At 48.1% G+C, this 9,600-nt stretch overlaps 1 protein-coding gene across 5 annotated transcripts in view; it reads left to right on the forward strand.

Annotated features, from left to right (window-relative positions):
* LOC104861358 (serpin B9) overlaps positions 1 to 5,895 on the forward strand; it is an 11,255-nt gene extending 5,360 nt beyond the window's left edge. For 2 of the 5 annotated variants that reach the window (XM_010622744.3, XM_033761944.1), the window contains 3 exons: positions 976 to 1,131; positions 3,869 to 4,257; positions 5,108 to 5,895. In XM_010622744.3, coding sequence (XP_010621046.1) covers positions 976 to 1,131; positions 3,869 to 4,257; positions 5,108 to 5,123 — 561 coding nt within the window. In that variant the 3' untranslated portion in view covers positions 5,124 to 5,895. Of the gene's footprint in view, positions 1 to 975; positions 1,132 to 1,761; positions 1,918 to 3,868; positions 4,274 to 4,715 lie in introns of those variants that run through there. The other 3 variants (XM_010622746.3, XM_010622741.3, XM_010622743.3) reach the window with 3 other exon arrangements.
* The last annotated feature ends 3,705 nt before the right edge of the window (positions 5,896 to 9,600 follow it).

Genomic DNA, 9,600 nt, shown 5'->3' on the forward strand with positions numbered 1-9,600 from the left:
AAAAAAAAAAAAAAAAAAAAAAAAAAAAAAAAAAAGACATTGAATAGAATATTTAATGTTTTAAGTTAAAAAAGAGTTAAAAATTTTGAAACATTTCTAAATTGATTTTTAAAGTCAGTTGAAAAATCTATAGGAATACAGAATATCTGCTATTTCTAATTTTTTGCATAAAGTACTGCCCTTCCTGTCTGAGTTTCTTCCACATCTATTGCTGCAACCTATGTCTGAAAACTAAAAATTTCCTTAAGTCCAAGTTGCATGGGTAGAGGAAATAAAAAAAGTGCTAAAGTACTGTGAGGTATGTGGGAGGTGCTAGGTTGAATAGAAAGGAAAACCTGAAAATACATTTCTTTAAGTAAGTCATTTTAAAATTAAAATAAGGATTCATTTGAATAGTGAGTTAACTACAAGACTATTAATGGAGCATTTATAAGTATTTATTTGAATTGTTGTGAGTTAACATAACAATTATTCACTCAATATTTACAAATTTCTAATACTAGAACAGAATGGCCAATAACTCTGTCCTGATATTTTTAACTTAAATGAAAGCAAAGTTAAAACCATTTGTCAAATCCTCTAATCCTTTGAAATACAGATAACTTATTAGGCATAAAACATTTAGGAAGTTTACACTTTTTCAAATACCCCCTCATTTCAACATAAGATGCACAACGATTAATTTTTTGGCATGGGATGTTGGGGGGTACTTCAGAGCCAGACAATAGCACATGGACAATTCAGAGCACCCTGTCTATTTTGCCGGCCAAGACATCTTTCCCAGGCTGCTTCTGGATCGGCTTACACTCCATGGTTTCCAGGGATGTGGGAGTTGCTCTGATGTTTTTCCGGGTTTCCCTGGCCCAGATATTTTTTCCATCACTGGTGCTGAAACACTCCCAAAGCTCCTTGGGGAAGCTCCTTGCTCCTTGGAGAGTCTGGGTGACATCTGTGCTCATGTGTTCACCCCGGCAGAAGGAGAAGAAGCCCGTGCAGATGATGTACCAGGAAGCCACATTCCCCCTGGCCCAGGTGAGGGAGGTGCAGGCCCAGGTGCTGGAGCTGTCCTACAATGGCCACGAGCTGAGCATGATCATCCTACTCCCTGACAAAGGCGTGGACCTCAGCACGGTGAGACACTGCGTCTGTGTGTGTCTGCTGTCCCATCAAAGCATCCGGTGACATCCTGGTATCCCTTCCAACAGGACAGGAAGAAGGCACACTCTTGCCCTTGGCAGCTCCTCTCCCGTGGGTGGTGTGGGCAGGTGCGAGCATTTGGCTTTGGGATCAGACTGTTGCTCAGGACCTGTTTCTCTTTAAATGAAAGCAAAGTTAAAACCATTTGCCAAATCCTCTAATCCTTTGAAATACAGAAAATGAATTAGGCATAAAACATTTAGGAAGTTTACACTTTTTCTAATACCCCCTCATTTCAACATAAAATGCACTTTACATAACGATTAATTTATTTTTGGCATGGCATGTTGGGGGGGCACTTCAGAGTCAGACCATAGCACATGGACAATTCAGAGCACCCCGTCTATTTTGCCGGCCAAGACATCTTTCCCAGGCTGCTTCTGGATCGGCTTACACTCCATGGTTTCCAGGGATGTGGCAGTTGCTGTGACGTTTTTCCGGGTTTCCCTGGCCCAGACATTGTTTCCATCACTGGTGCTGAAACACTCCCAAAGCTCCTTGGGGAAGCTCCTTGCTCCTTGGAGAGTCTGGGAGACATCTGTGCTCATGTGTTCACCCCGGCAGAAGGAGAAGAAGCCCGTGCAGATGATGTACCGGGAAGCCACGTTCCCCCTGGCCCAGGTGAGGGAGGTGCAGGCCCAGGTGCTGGAGCTGTCCTACAATGGCCACGAGCTGAGCATGATCATCCTACTCCCTGACAAAGGCGTGGACCTCAGCACGGTGAGACACTGCGTCTGTGTGTGTCTGCTGTCCCATCAAAGCATCCGGTGACATCCTGGTATCCCTTCCAACAGGACAGGAAGAAGGCACACTCTTGCCCTTGGCAGCTCCTCTCCCGTGGGTGGTGTGGGCAGGTGCGAGCATTTGGCTTTGGGATCAGACTGTTGCTCAGGACCTGTTTCTCCCATCCCTGGCCATGGGACAGTGCAGGATGGCGGAGCCTTGCCAGGGCCATCACCCATCAGCCTGGGTCTTCTCATTGCTATACGGGGAACATGAGGATGTCTACGTGGTGGGGTTATCACTCCAGTAGTATAAGCTGGGGATTCAGGTGACAGCTCCGCACACTGCCAGGCACATGGTAACCAGGCTGTAGGGTGGGATCCATCACCATCATGATCACTGCTGATTAGGTGTGAATGTATGCCAGGAAAGCATCAGTGGAGAGCGAGAAAATGCTAGTCTGTGAGCTGAGGGGTGGGCAGGTGGGGATCCTGTGCGAGGGCAGGACCTGGGCAGCCCAGTGGTGCATCCTGGCCGCCCTGCGGGTGACAGAGGCCCCAGCCCCTGATGGCAGCAGTGGGATGTCTGTGACCAAGGGCTCCCTGTGAGCAGAGTGGTTCACTGGTGCTGAAACACTCCCAAAGCTCCTTGGGGAAGCTCCTTGCTCCTTGGAGAGTCTGGGAGACATCTGTGCTCATGTGTTCACCCCGGCAGAAGGAGAAGAAGCCCGTGCAGATGATGTACCGGGAAGCCACGTTCCCCCTGGCCCAGGTGAGGGAGGTGCGGGCCCAGGTGCTGGAGCTGTCCTACAATGGCCACGAGCTGAGCATGGTCATCCTACTCCCTGACAAAGGCGTGGACCTCAGCACGGTGAGACACTGGGTCTGTGTATACCTACTGTCCCATCAAAGCATCCGGTGACATCCTGGTATCCCTTCCAACAGGACAGAAAGAAGGCACACTCTTGTCCTTGGCAGCTCCTCTCCCGTGGGTGGTGTGGGCAGGTGCGAGCATTTGGCTTTGGGATCAGACTGTTGCTCAGGACCTGTTTCTCCCATCCCTGCCCATGGGACAGTGCAGGATGGCGGAGCCTTGCCAGGGCCATCACCCATCAGCCTGGGTCTTCTCATTGCTATACGGGGAACACGAGGATATCTACGTGGTGGGGTTATCACTCCAGTAGTATAAGCTGGGGATTCAGGTGACAGCTCCGCACACTGCCAGGCACATGGTAACCAGGCTGCAGGGTGGGATCCATCACCATCGTGATCACTGCTGATTAGGTGTAAATGTATACCAGGAAAGCATCAGTGGAGAGTGAGAAAATGCTAGTCTGTGAGCTGAAGTGTGGGCAGGTGAGGATCCCGTGTGAGAGCAGGACCTGGGCAGCCCAGTGGCACATCCTGGCCGCCCTGCGGGTGACAGAGGCCCCAGCCCCTGATGGCAGCAGTGGGACGTCTCTGACCAAGGGCTCCCTGTGAGCAGGGGGAGCCCTTGGCTGTGCCTCTGACCCTCCCTACTAGGACACTTCCCTCCCAGGCCCCTCAGAGTCCCTGGTCGAGCCCTGCTCCCCGGGGTCACCACACAGCCCTTGGCTGTCCACTCGCTCCTTCCTTACTAGCAATGGTTTGTCCCGTAGTTCAGTAAGCCCCGTTTAGAAAACCGAAAAGCTCAAGAAGCCCAAATCCCCACCTGCCTCATCCACCTGGCAGAGACCTGGTCAGCAGGGGTGTGAGGAGCGGGCAGCCCCGTGTGCTCCTGGGAAGCCGGCCTGGGGGGCAGCACAGCAGCTGGGTGCAGGACAGGCCCAAGACCTCCCCTGTGCAGGCAGCTGCAGCCCCGGTGTGTGACAGTCAGCATCCTGCCTGCAGAGGCGGGGTGCTGCCGAGGAGGGACAGCGGGGTGCGCACTGAGGCCTGAATCTGAACGTCTAATTCTGGTCTTTCAGCTGGAAGACACCCTCACTTTTGAGAAATTCCAAACCTGGACCAGTGCAGAGCGGATGAAGCGTACAGAAGTTGAGGTTTTCCTCCCGAGATTTAAACTGCAGGAAGATTATGACATGTGCTCTGTGCTGAAGCGCTTGGGCATGGAGCATGCCTTTGAGGAGGGCTGTGCTGACCTGTCCGGGATGGTGGCCGACAGCAACCTGAGTCTGTCCAAGTTCGTGCACAAGAGTGTGGTGGAGATCAACGAGGAGGGCACAGAGGCCGCGGCGGCGTCAGCCTGTAGCATTATACCACTCTGTGCAAGGTCTCTGCCTGTGTTCCGCGCGGACCACCCCTTCCTGTTCTTCATCAGGCACAACAAGACCAACAGCCTGCTCTTCTGTGGCAGGTTCTCTTCACCCTGAGGGTGCCCTTGCCGTGCATGCTTTCCCTCCCAGGCCCCTCAGAGTCCCTGGTTGAGCCCTGCTCCCCGGGGTCACCACACAGCCCTTTGCTGTCCACTCGCTCCTTCCTTACCAGCAATGGTTTGTCCCCTAGTTCACTAAGCCTCGTTCAGAAAACCAAAAAGCTCAAGAAGCCCAAATCCCCACCCGGCTCATCCACCTGGCAGAGACCTGGTCAGCAGGGGTGTGAGGAGCGGGCAGCCCAGTGTGCTCCTGGGAAGCTGGCCTGGGGGGCAGCACAGCAGCTGGGTGCAGGACAGGCCCAAGACCTCCCCTGTGCAGGCAGCTGCAGCCCCGGTGTGTGACAGTCAGCATCCTGCCTGCAGAGGCGGGGTGCTGCCGAGGAGGGACAGCGGGGTGCGCACTGAGGCCTGAATCTGAACGTCTAATTCTGGTCTTTCAGCTGGAAGACACCCTCACTTTTGAGAAATTCCAAACCTGGACCAGTGCAGAGCGGATGAAGCGTACAGAAGTTGAGGTTTTCCTCCCGAGATTTAAACTGCAGGAAGATTATGACATGTGCTCTGTGCTGAAGCGCTTGGGCATGGAGCATGCCTTTGAGGAGGGCTGTGCTGACCTGTCCGGGATGGTGGCCGACAGCAACCTGAGTCTGTCCAAGTTCGTGCACAAGAGTGTGGTGGAGATCAACGAGGAGGGCACAGAGGCCACGGCGGCATCAGCTTGTATGGCTGTACCTTGCTGTGCTTCAGAATCTAGATCTGTGTTCCGCGCGGACCACCCCTTCCTGTTCTTCATCAGGCACAACAAGACCAATAGCCTGCTCTTCTGTGGCAGGTTCTCCTCACCCTGAGGGTGCCCTTGCCGTGCATGCCAGCAGTTCCCTCTGTGTTGCTAAATCCCCCCATGCTCCATGCAGATGGCTCCCAGGAAAACTCCCACTGCAGCCTAGGTCAGAGCCTGGTCTCTGAGAACCCGCTGTCAGCATAGCCTCTCAGTGTGCTGTGCTCAGCGCTCCTGCCCTGCCCGCTTACCTGTGCTCCCGCCTGAGAGAAGGGACAACAGACTGCCGTGGTGACCGTAGGGCACCGTCCAGATTCCAGAGCGCAGCAGCCTGCACAGTTTTCCTGCGTGGCCTCACAAGTCCTCACACTCGTGTCACGCACTCATTCCTATGGTTACCGTGTACTTCCTCACACCCCACACCTTATCACTCCCCTTAACTGACTCCTAAACAGTAATCCCCGCTGCTGGATGCTGTTGTTCCTCCTCCAGTTTTCCTGGTGCCTGCAATTTTAAAGAAGCACACATTTTAGTTTTATTTTCTTTGTCATTTCTCATTCTCCTGCTCTGTGCAGAGCCCTGCAGAGGCCCAGGGTCGCAGTCCTGCTTCTCAACAGACTCTTTGTAGCATCTCTGCCAATTTAAAAAGCTTTAGGGGCAACTTGGTTACACCATTTATTATCTTCATCCTGTGGAGCTGAAAATGTATTCATGTGATTTTATTTCTCCTCCTCTAACTCAAATGGTTAAATTCCAGCCAGTACTTAAAATTTATTTGAAATGTCTCCTTCTTTAAGAAAGTTTTTGTTTTGTTTCTTTGAACTCTCATTGCAGCTGTTCATGGTCGGTGCTTGATTTATTAATCTGCTGCATTAATTTTCTTTATTCTTAGGTGTTCCCCACCTTGACCTTGAAGTCCCAAGGGTTAAGATTCTGCTCACCTATCTGTTGCTTATACTACGATAATAAGTTAGTGATCATATACAAGCTCTAACTTGGGTAATGGCTTAAAATTTTATTCTTCATGATATTCATAGAACAAAGTTAGGCATCCTACACTGTGCATGCAGCATGTCGTATAACTGGCACCTCATTTAGCTCCCAGAAGTTTTCACTGCCCCAGCAGGAAACTGCCCACTAAGCAGTGAATCCGCATTCCTCTGTCCCTGTAGCCCTGGAAATCAGCAGTCTGCTCTCTCTCTCTTTCTGTGGATTTACCTGCTGTGAACATTTCATTTGCACTGAAGCATACAATACGTGACCTTCTGTGTCTGGCCTCTTTTCCGTGCATTCATTACTATACCATGTCCTTTGATAGCTCTATAGTATTCATTACAGAAACATGCCACAGATTTTCCATTACAGAAATATACTCAGTTCGCTCGCTCATCTATCAGTGGGCACCTGGTCTTTTGCACCTGTCTCATTATTGGTAAAACTGCCTCCCTTCATCTGCATGAGCATGCATTCACTGAGTCACCTGTTCTCCATTGTTGTGCATGCACTCCAGTATAAAGGAATGGAATAATTGGGCCACAGAGTGATAATATTCGGCTTCGTGGGGAAAGGCCGAACTGTTTTCCTATGGTTACAGTGGCCGAACCATGTGACATTCCCACCAGCAATGTATGAGCCTCCAACCTCCCTGCAACTCCTTACCAGTGTCTGGTGTTTTTCTTTCCTCTTTTAAATTACGACCGGGCCAGGCATGGTGGCTCATGCCTGTAATCCCAGCACTCGGGAGGCTGAGGCAGGAGGGTCACTGTGAGTTCGAGACCAGCCTGAGCTACATAGTGAGTTCCAGGTCAGTCTCAACTACATAGTGAGACCCTGTCTCAAAAAAACAAAACAAAACAAAAATAAATAAATAAATAAATTATGACCAGCCTCATGGGCAGGACGCGGCAGCACCTGGTGCCTCCTGCTTTGCCGATCTCCAAGAACAGTGACTTTGAGCCTCTCTGACCTACTCCCTGGCCTTTGTGTTCTTCGTTTGGAGAAATGTCTGTTCGGGCCTTTGCCCATTTTAAAATTGGATTGTCTCTTTTGTTGTGTTAAAAGAGATCGTTCTGTGTTCTGGTAATTGACCCCATCAGATATGCGAGTTGCTGTTTTTTCCCCTCCCCTTTAGCCTGCCTTTTCTCTTTGTAATGCTTTTCCATCCACAATGCTTTTAATTTCAGAGAGTGGAGCACATCCAACTTCGCTTTGTTTGTCATGCCACTGGCACCATCCATCCTTAATAATCCATTGCCAAAATCAAGAGCATGAAGATTTATCTCTATGTTTTCTTCTAAGACTTTTCTGGGTGTAGCTCTTATATGCAGATTGTTGATTCATTTTGAATTATTTTTTGTACATGCAGCAAGGTAGGGGTTCAAGTTTGTTCCTTTATTTATGAATATCAGGTTGTTCCAGTACCTATAATTGTTTTTTTGGAATTGGTAAATAATATTGATAAATGCTAAAAGGGAAAAATAATATCTAAATAAGTAGTGTAAGGAGAAAATTATTTAATTTGAGTGTATCAGGTCTATTACACAAAGAACATCATAACCAGACTGAAAGAAAATTTTATCAAAATTCACAACGAATTAACTCTAGGATATATGAAGAATTACTATAACTCAGACAGAAAAGGCAGTAAGTGAATAAATCGAGAAATACACATAAAATATCATGAGATACTGCAGAATACTTTGTCAGATTGGCATCAGATAGAAAGTTGGGTGCCACCAGTAACAACCATGAAGTAGGGCACTAGAGGCCCTGCTGAGGCTAGGAAGGGAGACACCCACCTAGGAAGTCCTCTGGCAGTGACCCCGTGGTTGTGTCCTGGGCTCAGCAGGCTCCCCTCTGGGGTGTATCTCCCGGTAGTGTCATTGCTCAAGTCCATGAAGGGATGCAGATTTAGGTGCTCACTGTGGCCTTATTTGTGTGGGCGAAGAAATGGACTCGGGTGTCCATCTCAAACAGAATAGGCAAGGAAAATGTCATGCACCCCTGGGAGTGTTACGCAGGAGTTAGAAACATGTTCGGAGTCCCCAGGGCCGCACTCCCAATGACCTCATCTCCTTGCACTGGGTCCCACCTTGTAAATGTTCCACCACTTTCCAGTGTCACCATCTGATGTCCAAGCTTCCAACGTGAACCTTTGAGGACACATTCGAACCACAGCCTAGACCTTGCATGCAGACACAGACACCCCTGACTTGGCACAGTGTGCAATGGCACACACTCACGGCATGTTCTCATTATTGGTGAAAACTTTTCCTGTTTTTACTGGCTCTTGATCTTCCTTTCCTATGAATTATCTGTTCACACATCTTATTTTCTATTTGAGTGCTAATTTTATTAAATTTTAAATATTTCTTTGCCTTTTAAAGATAGTATCTCTGTTAAATATTTTTTTTCTAATTTTGTGTCTGGCTGTTATTTTTGGTGGGATGTTTCCATAAAAGCAGGTGTTACGGTTAGCAACCGGATGTCCCCTCAGACCTCCGGAGCTCAGAGGTGGGACTCTTGGGGCGAGGGTGACTGGATAGGGCGCATGGTAGTCTCTGTGGTTCCGTGCACTGATGAGTCTATAGCTAAACGCGGTATGGGAGGTGAAGGCTGTTAGAGGAGGTGGGCGCTGTGGTGTGCTGCGAGAGTCCATGTTCCTCCCTCCTCCCCGAGCTCTCTGCTTCCTCTGCAGGGCCCTCATCAGGCCTCCTCTCCACCCCTCCACCATGCTCCTTGCCAAGGAGCTGACTGCCCCAAAACCTCTACAAACTGAATCTCTACAAAACGTTTCCTCTTTTACATTGTGGCTGCCGGGTATTTGTGTCCCAGGGACGTGAAAGTCATTGTGATAAAAGTTTCTTTTTTCCCCCTCCTAGTCAAAGTGTTCTACCGATGACTTCCAACATTGCTTTCATTTTCAGAACTACTTTCCTAATGGGAAATCTGTCAGTCACCTATGTTTCTTCCAAAGTTTAAAAAAATTGCTTTAATTATTTAATCCACTTGGGATTTGCTTTTGTGTTATTAATGTGGTGACTTATTCATAAGTAACTAACTTCTCAACATTAATTATAAAAGAATCCTTAGTGTTCATAAACTTTTTTACATTTTTATTCTTTCAGGTGTGATTTTCAGTAATTTTTAGGTACTCAAAATAATATTTTTAACTTTGAGTTTTTGGGAGAAGGATAACAATGACATTAGCTGTATATATTATGGGGTAAATCAGTCTATTTGCAACCTTAGTCTTAGGAAAGTGAGAAGGGTTCCATGTATTCATGCCTTTTAAGTATTTTCTTATTAAAGCCCTTTAAAATTTTTATGCATGTCACACAGGTTTTTTTTTTTTTTTTTTTTTTTTTTTTTTTTTTGGTATGGTTATTGCTGTATTATCTTGTCATTATTTTGATCATAAAAGGAGCATTTCCCTCCTCTGGTTAAGGATCCCATGTAAGGAAACAACTAACATTTACACATTTATGCTCCCATGAACAATTTGCTGGACTCTTTTGGTCACGACAGTTTTTTTTTTTTTTTTTTTT

Source organism: Fukomys damarensis, unplaced genomic scaffold (assembly GCF_012274545.1).
Source record: "Fukomys damarensis isolate Sample0158 unplaced genomic scaffold, DMR_v1.0_HiC HiC_scaffold_10, whole genome shotgun sequence".
Lineage (NCBI taxonomy): Eukaryota > Metazoa > Chordata > Mammalia > Rodentia > Bathyergidae > Fukomys > Fukomys damarensis.